The 23,916-nt window shown below is 38.5% G+C and overlaps 2 protein-coding genes across 3 annotated transcripts in view; both read left to right on the forward strand.

Annotated features, from left to right (window-relative positions):
* The window catches only part of TBC1D12 (TBC1 domain family member 12), a 41,329-nt gene extending 31,963 nt beyond the window's left edge, over window positions 1–9,366 (forward strand). For both annotated transcript variants that reach the window (XM_058029052.1, XM_058029053.1), the window contains 9 exons: window positions 41–158; window positions 498–604; window positions 1,229–1,309; window positions 2,827–2,921; window positions 3,605–3,676; window positions 5,543–5,671; window positions 5,985–6,094; window positions 7,209–7,467; window positions 7,692–9,366. In XM_058029052.1, coding sequence (XP_057885035.1) covers window positions 41–158; window positions 498–604; window positions 1,229–1,309; window positions 2,827–2,921; window positions 3,605–3,676; window positions 5,543–5,671; window positions 5,985–6,094; window positions 7,209–7,467; window positions 7,692–7,760 — 1,040 coding nt within the window. In that variant the 3' untranslated portion in view covers window positions 7,761–9,366. The remainder of the gene's footprint in view (window positions 1–40; window positions 159–497; window positions 605–1,228; window positions 1,310–2,826; window positions 2,922–3,604; window positions 3,677–5,542; window positions 5,672–5,984; window positions 6,095–7,208; window positions 7,468–7,691) is intronic.
* Window positions 9,367–9,486: 120 nt separating this feature from the next.
* Window positions 9,487–23,425, forward strand: NOC3L (NOC3 like DNA replication regulator). The gene is made up of 21 exons (XM_058028960.1): window positions 9,487–9,544; window positions 10,714–10,921; window positions 11,286–11,412; window positions 12,325–12,482; window positions 12,594–12,650; window positions 13,608–13,738; window positions 14,167–14,328; window positions 15,075–15,168; window positions 15,366–15,541; window positions 15,759–15,887; window positions 16,327–16,458; window positions 16,826–16,906; window positions 17,445–17,545; window positions 17,996–18,068; window positions 18,141–18,204; window positions 18,292–18,363; window positions 19,374–19,555; window positions 19,791–19,919; window positions 20,525–20,622; window positions 21,180–21,264; window positions 22,915–23,425. Exons 1-21 carry the CDS (start codon window positions 9,536–9,538, stop codon window positions 23,044–23,046), a joined length of 2,400 nt encoding a protein of 799 aa, XP_057884943.1. The 5' UTR covers window positions 9,487–9,535; the 3' UTR covers window positions 23,047–23,425.
* Window positions 23,426–23,916: the final 491 nt, after the last annotated feature.

The raw sequence follows: 23,916 nt of genomic DNA on the forward strand, positions 1-23,916 counted from the left end.
ATACACTAATACAGAGTTATTAACATGTTATGCCTGACAGAAATTAAAGAAGCACATAAAAGGAAAAAAATAATGAGAGAGCGTTTCAAGCAAGAAGAGAATATCGCTAGTGCTATGGTGATTTGGGTCAATGAAATACTACCTAACTGGGAAGGCATGTAAGTAAAGTTCTGCTGTATAAATGAGGCAAGCATGGCTTGTTTCTCCTCTGGAAACTGAGGACCCACATACCTTATTTTCCTTTTCTGTGTTGTCAAGAAGTCAGTTTTTGTTGCCATGATATAGTGTGAGGTCATTACAGAGCAACATGAAATGTGCTTTCTGGGAGCTGAGTGTTTGGGGGTTTTTATTGGGGTTTTAGCATCAGCAGAGATCTCTGAATATTGATTTGGTAAACAGTATGTTATTTTGCTTGTAAATTGCCCAGTGATTTTACAAAACAAAAATGTGCAATATGTGCCTTTTGTTTTTTTCTTCTCCCTGCTCCTACATATTAGGCGTGCTACCCGAAGAGTTCGAGAGCTGTGGTGGCAGGGATTGCCCCCAAGTGTACGTGGGAAGGTTTGGAGTCTAGCTGTGGGAAATGAATTAAACATCACTCCTGGTATGTTCCTAACAGATCACATGCTAATGCTAAATTAAGTTGATTATTTTCAAAGAAAAATGTGAGCTTTTGTTAAAAATAAATAAATCTATATCTATAAATCAGGGTATATTTCTTTCTGAAGAAATGTATTTTATAAGGCTAGGAACAATTGTGTTTTACAGTTAGACATTGTAGCCTCATAAATTATGGAAACAAGGTTCAAAACCTGCTTAGAAAAACATTTAGTATTTTAAGAATTAAGGTAGTGCTTCCCCCAGAAAACAATTTTTTTGTTTAAAACTGAGAATCTGTAGCTTTGCTTTCTTAAGGGAGTGAAAAGGGGAATTGCTTTATTTTATGACTAATGATTGATAAATTGTAAGCATTTTATTCAAAAATACAAATCTGTATTATGTAAGGCATGATTTCCCTGTCATAATTTGCATGTTCACAGCAGAAAGTACAAAACAGTGCACACTATAAAACTGTGTGTCGTGGTAACCATCTAATAGACTTGTTTCCTGCCCCCAGTGATGAAACCAAATAACCAGGGCCAAGAATACTTAGCATGCTTTTGTCTTGGATGGGTGCTTTTCTTACTACTTCCCTTCTGGTTATTGGTTTTGTTTTGCTTTCTTGCAGAACTTTATGAAATCTTCTTGTCAAGAGCTAAGGAACGATGGAAAAGCTTCAGTGAGACAAGTACTGAGAATGACATAGAAGGTGAGTGCTCAGCAACCTCCTATTCACTTTTACAAACCCAAGAAGTCTCACAAGTTCTTCTGCAGTTTCAGCATTAAGAATACTTGTTAAAAGTTCTCAAAGTCATTCCCTACTTAAATATTTGCTATCTTATAGCAAGTCAGTGAGTGAGGGGCTTGGCACCACTTACTTACTGTATTGATAAAAGACAGATTAAAATATTTCATGTGCTACTTTCAAATAAATGTTTCCTTTGAAGTGTCAAGACTCAGGCTCTCATGAAAATATTAGATGAAATACAAAAAGAAGAAACAGGAAACTCAATTACAATACATGTTCTTGCTTAGCTCTTCTTAGATGGGTTCTCCTCAGTTTCACTTCCATGATTTTGGGAAAGAAAAAATAATATCCTCTATTTTTTAGTTCTGAAACTGAGAGGTGAAAAATACAAAACATGACACATTTCAGATCCCACTTGTATTTCCTTGCATGCCCAGATGGCCTTTCCTTCCTGATCTATTAAGTGGGGATGTTAGCACTCTTTTGTCAAATGCAATTTTTTCACTGGCATATTGCTGTCTCCTGTGGATGTTCTTTCTGTTAAAAATAGTATCAGCGATGTTTTTAATGTTGGATGTCTCCTTGTTATAAAGGTTAACTCTTTGTGCTGTTAACTGATAGTTTTTAAAATGCTGCCCTGTAATAGTGTCTTTTCCATTACTTTAGTTGTTTGTGCTTGCCTTAGCCAGTCCAGACTAATTGCCTACTTTGACTGTAAATTATTTGGGTCTTCCTTAGGGATAGCCCTGTGACTCATCTGAAGGTTGTCTTGAGACAAACAATTTATAAAAAATTTGGTGTGTATATGACTGTAAATATGCTTATCCTTGAAAAACATGTTTGCCATGGCCCTTGGTCTGTGGAGTGGTGGTTTGCTTGTTCTTTTGTTGTGGGGGCTGTGGGCTGTCTTTGGGGGAAAGCTTAGGTAATCTGTTTTTTTGAGAGGTAATATTTCTGGATGGGAATGAAGGGAGAAGGAGCTGTTTTAATTGTGCCAGATGTCCTGGGAAATGGTGTAATAAGGGAAACTGAAGAGTGATAGAATTTTCATCTCTGAAAAGCAAGCAAGCTGACAGTGCTTATTACTAATCTTTGGTAGCAAAGTCTGGAAGACCAGCTATGATAGTTTTGGGAAGACTGGAATGAAATGCTGCTTCCCAAGCTTCAGCAGAGCAGGTTCTGTTTAGCTGTTCATCAAATTGTCATCTTTGCTTTCCAGTTGGAAATCTTGTCTGATTTAAGCCCTCTGAAAGAGCTTTTTCCCCAAGTCTTTTACCTGTATTTTTCCCACATTTTCACTAGTGTTTTTGTCATGCCCCTGTGGAGAGGACTGAACAGAGATAATTCAAGGGCTGGCAGAATTTCTTCTGGAAGTTTTTGGATGAATGCTGCCTTCCTTGTCTTTATGTGCCTACAGGAGTTTTGTTCTGAAGTTTGTAGAATTGATCAGCTTTAATAAGTGTTGGTTTTGCTTGCAGATGCAGGTGCATCTGTTGCTGATCGTGAGGCCAGTCTGGAGCTAATTAAGTTGGATATATCGCGCACATTTCCATCCCTGTATATTTTCCAGAAGGTGAGATGCCTTTAACTTTCGTTGTGACAGCTTTAAAATTCTGAATAGTTAAACAAGAAACATAACTGGCCAAATATGGAAGAGTTTTTAGAAGTTGTTTGGACTTCTTAAATGTTCTTAAATGAGAATAAAATAGAGACACTTAGTGATAGACTATGAGATTTTTTTTCTTCTTGAAAATGTATGAGATTCCTGTTAATGAGATTCCTATTAATTAATTGATTCCTATTAATTATGAAACTACAGGCAGAAATGAGAGTATTCTCACTGCTACAGAAATCTTGATGCATTTTCAGGCTTTATGATTTTTATATAGCTATAATATGTGCATACATGTATATAAAATAAGATGCAATATCGTTATACAGTAATTTGCACTATGAAGAATTAAAATATCCATTGTCTCTGAAAAGGAAAGTCCAACCTTGGATCTGTACCAGATATCTTTATTTTCTATTATGTACTGGTTTCTGCTGAATTATTTCATGGGATTATTGTTACTTTTCTTTTAACATCTGAAAAGCATTTGTGGCAATGCTTGGAGTAAAAGGTGGTATTACTCTAGGTATGATTAAAGCAACAATTCACTGGCTCACCTGCATCTTAAAATATCAGCTTGTTCCTTTCCTGTATTTTTTTTAAATAAATATTTCTTTTCTCCTTCTACTCTCTCCTCTTATTAGGGTGGTCCTTATCATGATCTCCTTCATAGCGTTTTGGGAGCATATACATGTTACAGACCAGATGTGGGATATGTAAGTATTTGCTGTAAAATGTTTGTAACATGACAAATAAGCTTAAGATGTCATGTATTAAAGTATATTGAATAAATAGGTGTTCTAAACATTGTGCTACAAGCATAATAATAATTTATTATGCTTTAATAATTAAACTTTGGCAGTTATTTCATAGCAGTCACAATGATGGTAGTTCTTAGAGACAATTAAATAGCTGAAAATGTACTGAATGTCATTGTTGAGTATCTGGATTGCATGGAAAATTTTAAATGGGTGTGTTCATAAGACATTATAGTTCTGACAGAGTATCCACAGGGAAAAAAACCCACAAGGTGTTAGTGGGCTTCCAGTTAGCACCTCACTTGTTCTGTCTTAATTTTTCTTCCCCAGGTGCCATTTCCATAGTGATACTCCCTGCTTCACTACTGCACGTCCTAAAATCCAGAAATTCCTTCTTAGTGTCTTGCTGACACAGAATAATCACTCTCTCTGAGTTCAGTGAAGATCAGACTGTTTTCAGCAAACATTACTGTGTTTAAAGACAAGCAAAAAAAAACCCATTAAAAAAACTGTCAAAAACCCCTGAACAAACCAACTAAACCGAACATCTCTCTGAAAGGTGTTAGCTTACAGAAGCATTTAAATAATGAACAGTAATGAAGAAAGGGTTTTGTTTTCCTTTGTTCCTGGGGGTATCTAGGAACATCTTTCACAAGCTGTAATGCTTCAGGGCTCAAAAACACTTGAAAAGTTTTAAGTCTCATCCATGTAACAAAGCATTATTTAGCACAGGGTGTGTCTTCCTCTCTAAATCAGATATGCTTGGGACTCTGCATAAATAACTAGTCGGTTTTTCATGTTCAAATGTTTTTAGGCCTGAATTCTGTAATCAGTGACCTCATTTTTGGAGACTCTCCCATATTTTTTAAGTGAGATTACAAACTCTGCAGGTTCTGAGACTGCTTGTTCCCAGGGTGGAGTTTCATAAGGCAAATAAGTAATTTTTTGTGGATAAGTCTTCTCTTTTCCATTAAAAGTATAGCTAGTCTTGATATTTCTTATCACATTTTTAAAATGTTAATATGGCAGTAAATGTAATGAAATCTTATTTCCACACCTATTTATCCCCCAGAAATGGAAAGCTGATTGTCTGTTTCTGATGCATATCAATACTCTTTTCCCTAGTTGGTTAAAATGCTGACTGCATGGGTTTTTTTAAATGAGAAGAGGCAGCATGAATATTTAGAGACAGTGGAATAAAGATGATTGCAATTGAAATTGGTAAAATTATTGTTAGCATAATGGATATTCAGATCATCACTTAACTGCAAGAATCATGCTCTTTACTTTCATTGCAGGCTAAAGTGTTTTTGGGAGAGTAATGGTGGAAAAATGTAAACTTGCACTGCAGCTAACCACCTAGAAGTAATTTTATATATGTGAAAAATTATGGTTTGGCAAGTGGAAAGGCATGTATTGACTGTTCTGAAACAGAATTTTGTCTCAGTTCCAATGTATCTGTCTGGGTCTAAACTGTCCCATATGTGAAGTTTTTCTCCATGACTGCTTTTCCCATAGTTTAACAGTGAACTTGAGGCCAGATTTTGTTTCTCATGAGCTCTGCATTCACTCTGTGTGGTTTTAACTTTCTTGTATTTCAAGTCCTGAGGACTTGTGATCATGCGACCTCCCAGAGCGTCTGAACTGCTGGAATCAAATTGATTGCATGCATAAAAATAATTTATCCACATTGTTTCTATTCATCTGGAAATGTTATGCAATGGTACTTGATAAATTGCAAACTGTAAATATTTCCATTTCCAAAGATGTAAGATCTACTGAACCTACTCACCTTTATTTGCCCCATGCTTTTCCCACTTGAAGGTACAAGGGATGTCCTTCATTGCTGCTGTGCTCATTCTCAATCTGGAGGAGGCAGATGCTTTCATTGCCTTTGCTAACCTTCTAAACAAGCCATGCCAGCTGGCCTTTTTCCGTGTGGATCACAGCATGGTATGCACAGAGTTTTCTGGTTTTGGACCTTACCGTTCTTTTGACTTGAAGCAAAGTTGTTTTATTGATGACTTCCTTTTGTCCTATTGAATAATGGAGAACTTTAACCTGTGATTATAAAACTGAGAATACTAGGTACTAATCCATAGAACTCATTCTCATGTTTTGATTTCTCCTCTAGAAACATTTAATCATTTTACTTATCCTAAGGAGTCACATTGTGCTGTGTTGACATCAGTTCTTGGTGGGGTTTGTGTTGGTTTACAACCATTCTTTTGATGACTGCTTATCATGTGCTTTACTATCCCTACAGATGCTGAAATACTTTGCAGCCTTTGAAGTATTTTTTGAAGAAAATCTTCCTAAATTGTTTCTTCATTTCAAGTCATACAGTCTTACTCCAGACATATATTTGATAGACTGGTGAGTTCATAGAACATAGAACTGTTGGAACACTTTCTACTTTGCTATAGGTCTTTCAATACTGGAATAAAGCATAAAAAAGGCATTCAGTAGGTCTTGTGAAATCATGATGAACTGTTTTGTGTAACTGCAGTTCCTCTGGCAGGCTTCAAGCTTTATTGAAAGGGATGTATTCAGTTAAAAAATGAGACAAACAGGAGTTCTGTGTGTTCATTTTCTTGTTGCTGCAGTTCTGTGACATAAGTAGGGGAGAGGAGGCTACTACACCATAGCAGTATGGTGTACTGTGATTGTAAGTGACCTGATGAAATTAGCATAGTCAGCTACTGAAGGAAGCATGGCTGTAGGAATAGAGACTTTAAAGCAGAGCGAGGATGAAATTTAAGGCCTGGTTTGAAAAGGGATAAACTTGAAAATGCAGTGAAAAATTTGAAGTAAGGAATGTTCTAAAGCACAGAGTAGCAAGCTCTGTGTGTGTGTCTGTAATGGAAGGTAGTAGTGCAGGCACCCTTGAAGTGTGGTAGTGCTGTCAAAAACAGAGTATCTGTTTGTGTGCATAAGGGTGAGCTTCATCTAAAATTATGATTAGATTTTTGTGATTTTAACATGAAAAATTGGAAAATGTATCACAGAAATGTAGCTATTGATTTATCGTTAGTACATTGGTGGGATGCAGCCCTCTATTGAGATTAGTTGTGGCTTCAGATTTAGTTTAGGAAACAAATGATGAACAGAGCTGTCAAACTGTATGGCTTAAATGGGAAAGGTTAAGTCACACAGTTGTGATCTTTGTTGCTTAAGTTCTTATGTGTTTATTATACTCTGTTGGAGTATGAAGAGATTTGTCACCTTTGTAGCCAGAGCTTTCTAAAGGAGATGGCATTGAAATGGAGGATTTCCTGTGGCATCAAAAGAGATGGCTTTCAGAGTCCAAGTTCTGACTTCAAGAACTGGAGACTTGTGGATCATTGAAATAGGGGGAAAAAAGGTGTAAAATAACTTGTCTTCTGCTTACTTTAAAGTAATGTAACTGAGATTTAAAGGAAGTTGTCTTTTCATTTTTCTGAAATAAGTTATAACTCCTCCTTTTTGTTTGTTTTTGACTCATTTGCAGGATTTTTACACTCTACAGCAAGTCATTACCACTTGATCTGGCCTGTCGTGTCTGGGATGTTTTCTGTAGAGATGGAGAAGAATTTTTGTTTAGGACAGGATTAGGAATCCTTCGGTTATATGAAGATATTCTCCTACAGATGGACTTTATTCATATAGCACAGTTTCTAACAAAACTTCCAGAAGATATTACATCAGAAAAGCTTTTTAGTTGTATTGCAGCTATTCAGATGCAGAACAGTAACAAAAAATGGGCACAGGTGAGTTTCTTGGAGGTAGATATCAAATCTGACATGTCAGCACATGAATATATGGGGCACCTCTCTTTGTGATTATTTAAGCTGCTTGTCTGACTCCTGAGCAATGGGCACTTCCTTCCTAGTGTCTCAATCTAGAAATTCATCTCCATGCTAATATTGTGGCAGTTAATATTGATATTATTATAACACTGGCAGCCTTCATATTCAGTCATTTACTTTTCCAGGTGTTTGCCTCACTGATGAAGGACAACAAAGAAGGGGACAAGAACCATAGCCCAGCACCAAAAAGCTAATGTTGGGGTCCATTGGAAACGTGGAAAACCACTGGATGACAAAGAAGTCTTCATGTCACTTCTATGTGGGAAAAGCACTAAAGAAAATGTGAAAATGAGATGGAAAAAAGACACAGCTCTCAGTGGAGTAACAAACTGATGAAATCTTCACCCTTTTGCCAGTATTAGTTTTTGCCATGGGAAGATCTGATTTCACACAGAAAACTAAAACCTATGAAACTGAGAAGCGGGGAGTTCATATTTAATACTTTAAAAGAATCAGCTCAATGCAATAAACATTTGTAATAACTTCTGTTGGTACTTTAAGCAAATTTTTGAGGCATAACTATTTTTAAAAATACCACAAAGGCACTTTTTGGAGGGGATGAGGGAAATGCTAAATCTTAAGACCCCAAAACTGCTATCCAAACCAAATGCTTTGGTGCAAACATTACCTCCAAAATTAACAATTTGCAAGTATTGAGGACCAAATAAAATAGTTTGGTGTGTTTATGTGCAAGGTGGTTAAGATTTGGGAAGGGATATTGTCTTATTTACTTGTTTTGGTTTTTTTTTTAAGTTGCAGCTTCATTCTTTAGTCTGGGCAAATGTAATTAACTCAGGAACTGTAGACATATTGTGCCCAAACCTAGAGCAAAAATAATCTGAATTTTAAACAGTGGTAAGAACAGGGCTGCTATTTTCACTGTACAGCTTTCAAAGCAAGTGGTGTTTAGGCATTTGTTTTGGTGTATTGATTGTGCAGTAAATGGAGTGGGTATTCTGTGAAAGGGTTTTGCCACCAGAAGTTTCATATTGTCGAGCCATTTCCAACTAAAAAATACTTGTATGTAATGGTGAACACTAGAAAATGACAAGGCTATCTAAAGGATTTTGTGTTCTCAAAGAAGCAGCCACTTTTAACACTTGGAAATAATGGAGACACAGAATTGTTTTTGAAACTGTCTTTTTGTTAGTGTGCAATACTGAAATCCAAAAAGCATCTGTTAAGTGATAATTCTTTAACATCTTTTAACTGTGAGACATAAGGTCATGCTGTATGTGTCACGGCAAATATTTTCCAACATTTCCTGTTCTAGAAGATGCTGTACAACAACCTGTGGTTGTAGGGGACAGAAATTTAAAATGGATAGCACTGCAGGTGAGGAACACTTGCACTCTCTTGATCCATTTTTTGCTAATATTTAATGTAAATAAATTCCTTACATGTGGGTTTTTGTAACTGGTCCCTCTGGAAATCAAGTAAAAATTTCCATTATGTATTTTTCAGTGCAGGAGGCTTCCAGTTGTCTGGTGTTTTAAAAGCAGAGTCTGCATAATCGGGGTAAAGATTTAGTGTGGTGTAACTTGCGTTGCTATCTGGTTTAAAATCTACATATATGCTACTCATAACATTACAATTTGAAATGTAAATGTCCGATTTTTCTTAACTTATGTATTCACTACTTTAATTGGATGCAATTTGTCTTATATTTTTGTGTTATCTTGTACAGTTTTCTTACTTTTCAACTATAAATCTGTATATAACTGTAAATAGAAGGCTCAAGCCTTCCTTTAAGACCACTAGTACCGATTCCTGTGTAAATAAAACTTACCTTAGCTGCGGGCCGTGCTTCTTTCCCGTTGCCGCCGCCCGGGCCGCTCCTGTGGGCGGCGCTGGACCGGGGGCGCCTCCGGCCTCCGCCGCCAGGGGTCGCTGTGGCCGCGCCGGGCCGGGCTGGGCTGGGCTGCGCGGGGAGCGCTTCCGCCGCCGGCAGCACGCGCGGGCCGCCGCCATGAAGCCGGTAGGGGCCGTGAGGGGAGCGGGCCGGGGGCTCACGGGTGGGACGGGGAGCCGTGGTCGGTAGCGGCCGGTGCTGCCGGGGCTCCGGAAAGGGCAGAGCAGTGCGGCTGTTTTGGGTGGGCACCGGCGGCGCAGCGCAGGCTCGTCTCTCACCCCGAGACGAACGCTGACCTTTCAGCGCCTTCCCGATAATCCAGCATAGAAAGGGAAGCTAAAGTTGAGCTGACAGAAATTCCGGGTTCACAGATTCTCGCATGTTCTCAGTTGGAAGGGGCCCGTAAGGGTGGTGGAGCCCAACTCCGACCGGCCCGTACAGGCGGTGATCCACAATCGTGCTGTTAGTAGCACCGTGCTCCAGCCATGAGCTGAGGGATCCCCACACCGATCCAGCCACTTGTCCCCTTTGTAAAGGGACACGGTATCCCCAACAGCGCTTCCGTGGCAACTCCTCTGCACAGCCTTGCCTTCCCATACCCCTCGTAAGGTGATCCCTGCCATTCCAATCCCATCCCGAGGACCCTCGGAAGAGCTTTGCGGGTTTGGCACGGGCCGCGTGTATTGACCCCGAGCCTCCCGGCTTTCCCCGATCGGGCCCGGTTCCTCAGCCCCCGGTGCCTCCCCGAGCTCTGGCCCCGTAACCCTGTTGTGCTACAGCTGCTGTTGAGAGCCTGGCAGTAGGCAGCCTCGCCAGGTCCCTGCAGCTGCTGGGCAGGGAGAGCTTCAGGCAGGAGAAAGCCAGAGCTCAGCTTGGGGAGATGTCCTGCAGGAGGACATTTGTCCGAGACTGGGGCCTTGCACATTAAAGCCCCCCTAGGTACTTTAGCATGTGCTGGGGAACAGCAGCACCCTGAGAAGAGAACAGAGTGCTTGGGAGCAAAGAACTGCGCCCTGACGAGCTGTGTATATACCTTGAGTGTGTAAAAGTGATGGACATAGGGTTTAATAAAAAAATTGACAGAGAATGTTTCTGTAAAACATTTGTCACCGTGCTCTCTTTCTCAAAGATGTAACACAGTTGTGTAAATTTGAGGCTAGTTGATGATACTTCTAGCAAGAAACATATTGCTCAGTCCTAATAGAAACAGGAACTCAGAGATCTTAAACAGTGGAATAAATTACACAAAGACTGTTAACATGTCAGTGACTTGTAGCTTTCTGTTTGTTTTCTAGAGAAAAAACACAAAGCGAGTTCCAAGTTTTCGCAAGTTACTGAGAACTAGTCAAATAAAACTTGACAATAAATTAAAGAATAAACAGTACAAGCAGAAGAGTGCTGCTAAGAAGTATCGTAAAGAACAAAAGAAGCTAAGGGAAGCTGTCAGAGATGCTATTTCTAGAAAGCCTTTTCCACTGGAGGAATGCAAGAAGAAACAAGTTGGTAAGTGTTTGTTCACTGAATATCCTGCTGCTTCCTGTTACAAAATTGGAGAAAGCAGCATTTCATTTTCTGTATACAAATAGCTGCTGTTCCTATTGAAATAATGGGAGAAAAATACAAAATGTGGCCATTCTGGCACCTAAAACTGTCAGTTAAAGATGGTAGAAATGTGTTTGCACTGATCATTTTGGATATCATAGTAAAGGGGCACTTTTCTGGGATAACAAAACCCATAGGCATAAAGGTCAGTAAATCCAGGTAGAAGTAAGGCATAAAATGGTCTCAAAAGTGTAGGCAGGGTTAGGTTTTCAAGGGTGACTATACATATGGGATCTTAATCTGTAAACATCATCTTCTAAAATAGCTAAAAAATGGGAAGAAAAAGAAGAAGAAGATGCTCTTCCACTGGACATGATGGATGAAGATGACTTAAAATTAATGGAGGATCTGGCCCAAAAAGCATCCTTTTTAACCAGAGATCTTTCCTCTAAGTGAGTTGCAATGTCTCCTTTTCATACTAATTCAGCCTTGTGTGGTTAATATGTAATTAATATGTAAAGTAATGCATTTATCAGGAGGTCGCTTTCAGTCTGGTGTTTCTTTGCAGCTCTGGTTTAGTGTTTCCTCAGCCTGTCTGTACTTCAGTATCAGTGTGTCAGTGTGTATCAGTGCATTTAGGTGCTCTGCCTGACCTTCAGGGTACTGCTTGTGCAGTGTTCCTTCCTGGGAGGTCCCTGGCTCTGAGATAAGTAGCATCCCTCAAATGGAAGAAATGCTTTAATCTGTAAACAGAGTCTTTTTTCTATATAAAGTGTTCAGGACATTCCCTGGACTGTGGACCACATATTGCACTGCAGATTGCTGGAAAAAAAATAAAAAGGGTTCTGTAAGCCATGTCTGTAAACACATGCAACACCAAAACATTCATACCAAAAATTTGTTATCAGTTTTGTGGACCAAGGCATTGGGTACAGTTCACAGTGACATATGTGGAAAGGCATTGCTCCTAGTTGTAGAATAGTTTTTAGAAATACACTTCTACCGTGTTGTCTGGGTACATGATTGTTTGAAAATCTTACCTTGCCCTTTTTGATGGATGTGAAAGGACTCTCTATGCTGCTGTAGGGTGATTTTAATTTGTTAATGCTGATTCTGCTTAGTAATTAATAATTTAGTCTAGTTTTGAAGGAAAGGCATAAATGGCAAATAGCTTTTATGTACAAAGTTGCAGTTGTGCTGCATGGTGTCTTGTAGCCACACTGCAAGTTCTGAATTAGAAGAATTTTGTTTTAAACCTTCCCCTTCCCCTTTCAAATTAACTGGGTGTGACACAAGTTTAAAGTCTTGCATGGCTCTTGTCTAATTGCATGGCTGGTTCATTTAGTTTGCCTTGTATTTTTCAGTGAACCTGTTCACATCAAAAAACGAAAACATGAAAGTGTGATTGAGAAATATGAGAAGATGCCAAGACGTTTGCAAACAGAGCCAGAAAAAGAACTCATTCATCTGCTCCCCATCAAAGACAAGAGTGGCATAATTCCTCAAACTGTGGAAAAGCCAGGTAAGACACAGATTCTGGAACTGGTATAGTAGCCAAGAAGTGTATAATTTATTGGTTTAAAATTTCACAGTGTTTGTTATGTGCTTGATGCTAGATACTCTGTTTTTGCAGTTCTCAATGTTGCACATGATGAAGAAGAGGACACAGAAAATATGGAGGAAGCAGAGGGTAATAAAAAATTTTGTTTGCTTTTTGTTGTTTTTTTTTTTCCAAATCACTTACATACCGGAAAAGTATTTTGCTGTTCCCCAAGGAAGTTTGCAATTGAAGTGTATTTTGTTCAGGATGTTTTTGAATATGTTCATTACCTCATTGCCACCAAAGCATAACCATTATTCAAAGTTTGCACTCTTACCTGTTAGAATCTCTGGAATGGCTGGCTTCAGATTCTCTTTGTTCAAAATTATTTTGATTTTTCACCTAGAACTGCTGCTTGCATGATGTTGCTTTTATCCTTTGTGTCATATTTGCTAGTAAGAAGGAAATATTGGTCTTACATAACGAATATCTGTGTGGTTCTATTTTGAGATAATTTTGAAATGCAGTTCTGGACACAGCCTTTGTAGGCTTTAAGTGTCTTGTCTTTGTCTTTAATTTTTTTTACTTAAAACATCAATACCAGGACACTGTAATTTTCATTTGCAGTTGGCTATTGAGTAATGATAATTTTCAAGTAACTTTGTGACTTCTGGGTCCTTACTGTCTAAATATAAAGTTGAGGAAGGAAATACTTGTAGCAAAATAATACTCAGAAAACACAAACAAAAACAATTGTATTTTTAAGAGAAAAAATGAATGGTGAATAATTTGATACAAATTGCAGAGCACTGCAATGGGGTAATACATTGAGTTTATATGTTCCCACTGTACTCAGAGAACACCATGAGGAGATTCAAAAACATTTAGTCAACTTTTTTTTAGAAGCAGGAGATTTTGAAGTGGAGCAAAAATGAATCTATGGACTATATAAGATCTAGCAAAGTAATTCTTAAAGCTTCTTTGATTGTGGAACTTCTTGTGTTGATCTCCTGGGGCCTTACTTGGGTACCTGTTTGAAATGCAGCATCTGCAACTTGGTATTTGTTAAATGATTCTCCTCTTTTCTGACTCTCACGTCTGTGCCAGACTTCATTGAGGAGCCCCTGCCTGTTCTCACTCCTGAGGAAATGGCTGCCCAAAGGAGACAAAAGCTACAGGAGAGGAAGATGCACATAGCTGCCTTAGCATCTGCCATTCTCTCAGAGCCAGACAGCAATGTAGGTACATTTACTTAACCTGCATGTACAACACAAGTGTGTGTGTTGTTCACTGTGTCAAGAAACAAAGATCTGAATGAGCAAACAGTAGCAAAAGCACAAGAATATATGGGTAGAACAAGGAAAAGGTCAGTGTTGTATCACTTAGTTATTTTTCTTGTTCCTTAAGCATGACCTTTATGTAAGCTCTGATTTCAGGGTTGTATCTCAATGCTTCATGATATACTAATAATTTTCTGTAATTCTGTGCAAGTTTGTAATATTTTGAATATTCCTGAGACTAAAATTTTGTTGGGATATCTATAATTTCCTGGCTCTTTATGCAGTGCTAAGTAGAGTCTGAGTAACTGCTGAGTTAATGTATGTTGTGCCTGTCCCTTGGTTTGCAGTTGATTTTCATCTGCTGTCTGCCTGTTTTCTCCAATCAGATTAAGAAGCTGAAGGAGCTGCGTGCCATGCTGATGGAGCAGGATCCCAACGTGGCTGTGATAGTGAGGAAGCTGGTCATGGTGTCTTTGATGGAGATATTCAAAGATATTGCACCTTCCTACAAAATTCGGCCTCTGACCGAAGTCGAAAAGGCTACCAAGGTGAAATAGCAAATCTTTCTATTGTGTATGTGAGCAGTTAATGTTGTTTTCAGCTATGCCAGATGCTAAGACTGACTTGTTTAATATGGTTTTATGGTTTGAGCAAAGGGGACAAATACACAAATACTTGTTGAAGCTCTAAAGCTATGACACTTTCAGGCAGAGAGATTTTGGTTTTGAGCATTAAATTCTTACATACTTCCTTCAGTAAGCAGGTGACATGCAGGTGGTAATGGAGGGGATAAGTTGTGTCTGAAAGTAGTATACCAAACCTGGGTGACTTTCCTCATGAACCTTGGAATAAGAACCTGCACTAAAGAGAGTTAGAAAGAAAGCAAATTATGCAATGTTGTCACCTAACTGGCATAGATTTCTTTGATATGTCTTCAACAATTTGCTGAACAAATGCAGAGTAACTTGTTTTCTGGAGCTTGTTGTTAACCAATATTTAGAAGGTTTTTTGGATATAGGTTTAGTGCAGTTTAGAGTCATGGTTTTAAAATAGCATCTGGTTGATAATATTTCTTCAAGCTCTATAAATGAAATAGGCCTAGTTGGAAAAAGCTCTCAGAACACATCTGTACAAAAGTGCAGATATATTTTATTTTTAATACATTTCTGGGAATGTCTGTCTAGAAGAAAAAACTGCTTAGATATCTGATATTTGTTTTAAAACTTTTTTTTCACCATTGGCTAATTTCCATATTAGGCTCTCCAAATAAATCTCATTTCAATTATGTTTACAGGTTAAAAAAGAAACTCAGAAACTGAGAGAATTTGAAGAAGGCCTTGTAAGCCAGTATAAATTTTACTTGGAAAATCTGGAACAAACAATTAAAGGTACAGTTAACATTTCTCATTTTTCATAGTAAAGGCAAAATTGTTTGCAGCAGTTTCCCTCCTCTGAATGAATGGTACCTTCTGTCTTTGAGATAGCACTTGTATGGAGTACACATGCAATCACTAAAAATGTAAATATTAATAAGATCATCATCATCATTCTGACGAGTAATCACTAAAAATAATATTTTGTGCAGATTGGAAGCAAAGGAAATTGAAGAAAAGCAATGTCATCTCATTAAAGGCATATAAAGGACTAGCAGAGGTAGCAGTGAAGTGTCTCTGTGAGCTGCTTGTGGCCCTACCCCACTTCAACTTCCACAATAACATTATTGTTCTCATTGTTCCACTCATGAATGACCCATCAAAAATGGTAAGTGATTTTCTGATTAGAGAAAGAGTTCTTTTTTTGTGTGAAAAATAATTATTTCTGAGCTTTATTCCACAATATCCAGATCTTTTGGCCGTATCTGTTCACTATTTTACAGGCTGTGTGCACTTTATAATTAGTAAATACCATGAGTATTATCTGTTAGTAGCTGTTGTTGTGGACTGGCTTTACAGAACAATTTCTGTGCTTTGCTTTTCAGATTTCTGAACTGTGTGTTGAGGCAGTTAAGAAGCTCTTTAAACAGGACAAGTTGGGCTATGCTTCACTTGGTGTTGTTAAAGTAATTTCTGGCCTTGTGAGGGGTAGAAATTATGATGTCAGACCTGAGGTAAGAGTCTTTCTGTTATACCTCACAATATTCTTCTGTCAAAAGTTTCAGAAATCCCCAGATGTTAAAGTTACTGCAACTGCTAGCTACAGACAAGCAGAATTTCCTCAGTCTGTCAGACCACAGACAATTCAGGATTAGGCTGAGCCAGAGAATTAGGGAGGTATGGGGCAAGAGAAAGAGACTGGGAGGTGGAGACCAGATTCTGCCAGAGAGACTTGAAGTGAGAGGCAAATGGAGGAATGGATAGAAATGGACAGTGCTGGGGAAGGAACTGGGAGCAGGGATCAAGAGATACAGGTGTGAAGGAACAGGAGGGGAGTAAACAGAACTTTTGACCATCTAAGCCCACTAGATGGAATGGAATTCAGGATTTTTTGCCCTAGTTCCTGTCAGGTTGTACATGACCTTCCATTGTATTTATTTTATTTTACAATAGGTGTTAAAAGTATTTCTTCACTTAAGAATTAAGGAAGTAGAATTACAAAAAGATTCTGAAGACATTGCACCAAAGAAAAAGTTCATGACTTACAAAGAAAAAAGAAAAAATCTTTCCAGAATGCAAAGAAAGGTAGGACATGTGCTTTCTCATGCTCTACTTCTGTTATTTAATGTAGCAATTTGTTCCAGCAATGACTGCATATCTGCTGTTGCCATTGTTAACTCTCAGCATCAGTGATCAATTTTTGCAATGTACTTGAAAATTAATGAGGTTCTAGACGGAATTTAATTACCTTCCTACTTTTTCCTCTTTCCTGTGTTGATAATGCCTTTGATTGGTTGTTTCTGATAGGACAAGGGTTACCCTGTAGAATCACAGGGTGACTTAAGCAACTCAAGCATGGAAAATTTATTCTCTGGGTATCTTTTCAATCTGGATATCCAGACTGGTTGGAAACATTGGATGCGTTGTCTTAAAATCAACTGTGTATTTTCAGTGGAAGAAAGCTGAAGAGAAACTGGAACGAGAACTCCTGGAAGCAGAAGCATCAGAAAGTAAAGAAAAGAAACTGAAGTTGGTAAATAATTTAGACATTATTCCCCTATTTTAGCAGCATGGCAGCTCCTAATCCTTTTGTAACTGTCTTCCCTCCATCCCAAGCTGGCAGCATTCCACATCTCTAGATCATGCAGTTAGCTAACACTTTGCCTGTGACAGAGATCTAGGTTTTAGTAAACCACACTCTCAGTTTAGCCAGGAAGGCCAACGTGGCCATTCCTATTCCCTTCTGCTGTCTGCTCAAAATGGTATTAAATCCATTGCCAAAAGTCCTCCATGTGCCCTGCTCCATAGGACACTGTGCAGTGGGTGTTACAGCCTCTCAGAGTGGCCTTTAGGCACAGGGGGAGTGTGGCTGTAGGCAGGAGAGAGCCAGGAGTAGGAGAGCACTGGAGCACTCGAGCTTTTCAGTGTGAGAAGAGCAGAGATGGCAGTGCCAGGACTGATTGGGAAGGCCTGAGTGCAGGCTTGGACAGAGAAAAGCATTTCAGTTGAGTTGAAGTGAAATAGAAATGTCTGTTTCACATGATTAAGTATTTTTATTTTCTTTCCTTCAGCACACAGAGACCTTGAATATTGTATTTGTAACTTACTTCAGGATCTTGAAGAAAGCTCAGAAGTCTCCACTTTTGCCAGCTGTGCTAGAAGGTCTTGCAAAGTAAGAACTGACTACCCTCTTTTGTGTGTGTTGGAAAATACATAAAGCACTAAAGAAATTTTTGTCTTAAGCAGTGAGAAAAGATAGTCCCTGATAAATTAGTTGAAATTCTTTTATTTCTCTGCTGAAGTTTTCTGCTATTTCCAAAACCATTTCAATGTGATTTGATATTTCATGATAGAATTGATGTGATGCAAACACCACAGAGTGTGGTGTGATTCCATTCTTTTGTCTGATTAATTGCTAAAGGACACAAGCATGTCTTTAATGCTCTAGAAGAGCCATGATTAGCATGTTGTGGGCTGAATTATCCTTTCCTGTGAAGATAGTAAGTGTTCAACATTTGATTTAGCCTGCTTTTAAAGTTTGGATCTTGGCAATTCAGAACACTTTGAACTGAGTTTAAAGATAATGTCTATAATTTAAAAATTAAAATCTCTTTCATTGCAGGTTTGCTCATCTCATAAATGTGGAATTTTTTGATGACCTATTGATTGTCCTTCATTCTCTTATTGCATCTGGGGTAAGTTGATTTTTATTACAGTTTTCTTAAAATTACTTTCTTTTGGGTACTTAATCAGTTTTGTATTCTTAGGATTTGAGCTATCGTGAGAGTCTTCATTGCATTCTCAGTGCTTTTCATATACTCTCTGGTCAAGGTAAGAGATTTTGTAAAACAAACTTTTGTTTAATATTGCCTGATAAACAAAAGGAGTAAATGTGTTTATTTGGGATTATGTTTATAGGTGATGTTCTTAACATCGATCCAATGAAATTTTACACACATCTGTACAAGACACTGTTCAGCCTACATGCAGGTAATTCCAGATTCCTATATTCACTGTTCACCTAGATAATGTTTATTCTGTTTCCTTGCTAGCAAAGCCTTTATGTAGCATTAATAAACTACACTTTTTAAAGACATCTGATTTCTGCGAAAAAGTATTGTCTGGTTTAACCTGCTTTTTTTTCTCGAGTTGCACATTGCATTACTGCAATACAAATACTTGAATTATTATTTCATACATGGTAACAGGTTCTAATCATGTCATTTCATTAGGAAATGCCAAATATTTGATCTTGGATAAGCATTTAGTCTATCCTCAGTTTTTTTGCTTCCTTATAATTATTTCTTTCAGTTGCAATTTAAAAATTCCCGTCTTTTTTCTCTAATTCTCTCTTCAATAAGAAAAAACACCTGATTTTTCCAACATAATTCGAAAGATAATTTAAATTTATATTCTGCTTCAAAAATTTTCTAGTATATATTTCTGATTTTTATAATGATAACATTTATATGTTCTAATTGAAATTTTCCAGTAATGTTGAGAAGTTGAAAAATTGATGAAAAAAAATTATAAAATTGAAATTACCATAATTTTAATTAACTTTAGAAATAAATATGGATTCACTAGGAATAAACTATTAAGAATAAACATTCTGCTGTTCTGGATGGGTAAAAGACCAGATCTTTTCACTTTTTAGTCATTTATAAAAAATTATACAATGAATGCATTTAGGATTAAAACAGTAGCTTAATTCTAATAAGCATTGTTTATAACACTAATAAGCAGTGTTTAATGATTAGATACTTTTGATGGAACAAGTATATTCTTAGAAAGGAGCACAGAAACAATGATACATGTTTTCTGTTCAAAGCTGGACTATTTTGACCAAAAATGCTGGATGTTTAATGTGTATCACATGAGAGGTGTCTGAGCTCCCAGCTTCCCTGCTGTTCTCAGTTCAGTGCCCAGCCCCTAGCAGGGTATACTGTGTTTGTCCTTGAGGTGGTTCTTTACTCTTTGTGTGAAATTCTGCTTTTGAGGTGGCACCAATGAGGACATGGGGATTGTGCTGCAGTGCCTGGATGTCATGTTTGCCAAGAGGAGGAAGCAAGTCTCCCAGCAGCGAGCTCTTGCTTTCCTAAAGCGACTTTCCATCCTTGCTCTTCACGTGCTTCCAAATTCCAGTGTTGGCATCTTGGCAACAAACAGGGTATTCATGCAAGTAAGTTTTACTTGTTCAGATTTTTAGCTTACTGGCTAAAGGTTATGGAAATTTTTGTTAAAATGATTTTGTGCAGAATCTTTTAAAGATCTTTAACAAGAATGACGAAAACAGAATATGTTTAAATGCTGCTGAAGCTGGCTGAAGTGGGATGAATCCTGAAACTGACTCAACCATGTTATAATTGGGTGGGTAGTGTAAACAACTCAGTTTCTTTTTTTTTTTTGTGTTGTAGACATTCCCAAGGATGGACCTCTTACTAGACAATGAATCTCAAGGCAGTGGAATTTATCTCCCAGAATTAGATGAACCAGAGCATTGCAATGCCCAGAACACAGCGCTGTGGGAGCTGCATCTGCTGCAGGTTTGTGAGTAACTCAGGGATTTGGGAAATAACAGCAGTAAATAGCTGCTCAATGTTTAGGTGCTTTACACAAAAGGAGAGCAGAGGTCTTCAGGCTTGTCTGTCAAATCTTGGCCCATATGAGCCTATTCCAACACAGAGGGAGAGGAGGACCAGCACAGTGGTATGGAAGGATGAGCTCAAAAGGGGATGTTATGCATCCCCTATTATAATATCATGCTGGTTCATACTGCAGGTTGCCTTGTTAGATTCCTTTGGATATTTTTTAGATCTGTTAAGTTCCCTTGCAGTCCAGCTCTTCTTCCAAGAAGAACTGACACCTTGATCTGTCATTACAGTCAAGGTTTGGAGAGGGCTCCCTCTGCCCTTTGTCCCTGTTTTCTGGGAGTAGGAATTACCTAACTGTGGAGAGTCATGCTCACAGCATGATTTGAGGGAATAAATGCATGACATTAATCCCACAAACTGACTGATTTTGAGGTACTCAGTTACTAAAATAAAAGCAGACCTTCAATCTTATGAATTGGAAATAAACATGAGATTGTGTAGATAAATACATTATCCCTTACTGCCTGTCTACTGCCTTCATTCTTCCTTTCTTTCAGAGACATTATCATCCAACAGTGCAGAAATTTGCATCTCACCTTATTGCTGGAGCTCCAACTGAAGGCTCAGGAGTTCTTCCACTTGATTTGAGCCAAAGGTGAGTTATCAAAGACTTCCTTTTTTTATAATAGGCCCTGAAAGGAAGCTGTTGCTTATACTATATTAAAGGAATTCCTGAAAATAACTTAACACTCTGATCTTCAAACTCTTTCTTTTTCTGCCAGTACAGAATGCAGAATGCTGGCTGCCCTTTTTTTTTTTTTTCTCTCCCTTTTTTTTTCCCTTTCTTTTCCCTTTGGAGACTTGTTGCCAGGCTGTGACAAGGGTAAACATCTCAAAATGCAGTATGTTTTCTTCCCCTGGGAGCAAAATACCTTCAGCAGCAGCCCTGATCTGAATATGGATCAGGATCACTGAACTGAGGCTGTCCAGAGGAAACTAGAACCCAAGTTGCAGTGTAAGGTCTGTAGCAGGATAAAACATGAGAGCAGCCATCAGACTAAGACCTAATTCAGCATCCTGTCTTTGGCAGTGGCTGGCAGCAGGTGCCTTGTGGGGGAGAGGGGGGTTTGTGTGGGATGCTCCTCTTGGTGATAGTCAGCTGAAGTTGTGTTTATGTAATGCCATTTTTCTTTCACTGTTTATTTACTGTAGGTCTGCTACAGAGCTTTTTGAGACATATTGTATGAAAGGAATGACCTTTAATCCTCCTGTTGCATCAGTAGCACCCAGAAGAAAGGTACTGTTCTCATTGCTCTGTGTCCTTTTCTAACCATGTGACACACCAATGTAACCTGTATCTGCTGGCTCACTATGCAGTGCCCAGGCATTGACACACGCTGTGGCTTTCTGGTTTCTGTGCTTTCTGCATCAAGTACATTTTTTAAACTGGGATAAGATAGGACTGAGTATAAGGAAGGAAAAAATAGCTGTATAAATAATCCTACCTCCCACAGCATCAGTTAACATAGCAAGATTAATATGGTAGCTGTTATTTTGCACTTTGCAGTGGTTCAGTGCAGATTTCTTGGCTCTTTTCTGTAATGATGAACTAATGTTTGTTCAAAAAGCAATGCTAAAAAGCCAGCTCTTTCCCCAGGGTGGGTAGTTGCCAAGACAGCTCGATTTCCAGAGTGTTTGATTCAGTGTGTTGAGAGACACTGATCCCTGTTAGTGTCACTACAGCTCTAAAGGGGAAATATGAGGGAACAAAGGGTTAATGTAAAAAGAGGAGAAATGGGGGAAGTGTGTTTATATCCTCAGTGCTGGATGTGTTCCAGATGCCAGCCTCCATTAAGTGTCCAGTTCGTGGCATGTCCTTTAAAAAGTGATAATTCTCCTTTCTAATGCAAACATTATAACCTATTAACCTTGTCAGTGCTCCACTTTGTAATGTCAGTTCAAGCCTTGGGAGCACAATTTTTTTTTCCATTTTAGAGAAGCAACTTCTGAAAACGTGTTTGTACTCAGTTGTTTTATAATGACTCTTTGATATGTGTGTCCTGCTGGGGAGTTACATGAGTAGCTCTGACAGAGCAAGGCTGAGAACAGCAGATGGGAGAAAAATGAAGGTTTGAGTAAGGAAATGCACAAGCTCGTTTAGGGAGCAGAAACAATGGAACAGCAAGATCACAAAGTGCCCATAGATGGATATCTATAATGGACCTAAGTGGGAAAATTACCTTGGGGTCTTGCCTGCTCTATGGCTGTTTGGCTCATTTAACAAATTTTGGCAGTTGTCTGAGTTTTACCCTCTGTGTTCTGCATGTCCCTTGCCAGGCTGTCAGCATCTCCCTGCTCTTGCCAGAGGCTCCAAACTGGAGCCCTGTGCACTACTAAAGAGAGGCTCTCATTTCTCCATGAGTGCACAAAGTACTTGGCAATGGAAATTTTAGGACTTTCACAGGGAAATTTAAATCATGTGCTTGATCATAATTCTTAATTTGAGCACCAGGAAAATGCAGAGCTCCAGGTATGGCTGGAGGCAGAAGGCTCAGGGGATTCCTTTCTGACTCACAACCTGTGCTCTGAGCATTGTTGCCTTTTGGTCAGAGGTGATTGATGGATAAATGTGTGCAGTCACCACAGTGTGCCTGATTTGTATTTGTAAGGTGTGTTGAACAGGGGGCAGAATGTGAACCCCTCACCCCGAGCTGGAAGCCATGGCTGTGTGTTTTAGGTAATCTTCTAAAGCCCAGCTTAGCACAAAGCAGAAAGGCCTCACCAAACCCAGGAGTTTATGAAGAACTGCCTGACACAGTGCTTGCCACTTGGACAGGTCTGGGCTCGATGTCTGGGACCAGGAGAGAGAAACAAGACTGCTAAACTGAGGTAGGCATGGAAAACATGGCCTTGTTTAGTAATAGAACTCCTATTTTGTAATTTTCAGGATACCTTCTCACAAAGGGATTCATTTGTAGATGAAGAACTAAACAAGCAGCTTCAACAACACATCAGTGAGACTGTTGCTCACAAACACTTGGATTTTGCTAAGCACTTGAAGGAATCATCCTTGGCATAAATGTACCTATCAATCAAGTTCACTTGGATTCTTAATTATGGAGAAAGATTGGCTGAAAGAAATCACCAGTCATCATAAAAGGAATACAAGCAGGCTTTTGTGTGAATATAGAAATACACAAAAATGTAACAGCAGTTTTTCACACAGCTACAGGCCTGTCCCCCTAACCACCAAGCCCCTGTTCAGGGGGCTGGGGAATCACAATGAACTGTCATGTCAGTGTTTTAAAAATATACAAACCCAAGTAATTTAAGAATTTTTTGCAACCATGCACAATTGTATTTTATGTATTTTTCTAATTTTTATAACAGAATATAGACATATGTGTTTCTGCGAACTCACTGGGTTGTGCTGATAACTTAATAAATATTTTGAAAATGTTAACATAATACTGACTTTTTGATGTCTAAGTTACATTTGGAATATGTATTGCATTTTTCCTGTTTTTCTTCTGATGTCCTCTAACCATTTATCTCATCTTGAAATGATTTTGAATTTGGTGGTTTTTTCCCTTCTGATGAATCTTGACACTGGCAAATTAAGAATATTGAATTTAAGTTCTAAGCTATCATCATGATTGAATGCTCTACTGCAGTGTCTTCAATAAAGCATTGCTGTCAAGAATACTGGACAAATGGACAAATACAAGGTAAGAATGTTTGGGTCGTGGGTTTGTTTTTTTTTGGTAGGTAATTGTCTCCACATTCTCCAAATATTATTTATTGTCTGACTGTTTTAGAATCCATTTTCAGCTACCTGTTTGCTTTGCAAAGAGCAGGTGAAATATATGAAATAATTTAAAGTTGAGTAGTGGGCTGTCCCTGGCTGACAGCTAATGCACTTCTGCAGTGCTTCATCTGTGATGTGATA

Source organism: Melospiza georgiana, chromosome 8 (assembly GCF_028018845.1).
Source record: "Melospiza georgiana isolate bMelGeo1 chromosome 8, bMelGeo1.pri, whole genome shotgun sequence".
In the NCBI taxonomy this organism is placed as follows: Eukaryota; Metazoa; Chordata; class Aves; order Passeriformes; family Passerellidae; genus Melospiza; species Melospiza georgiana.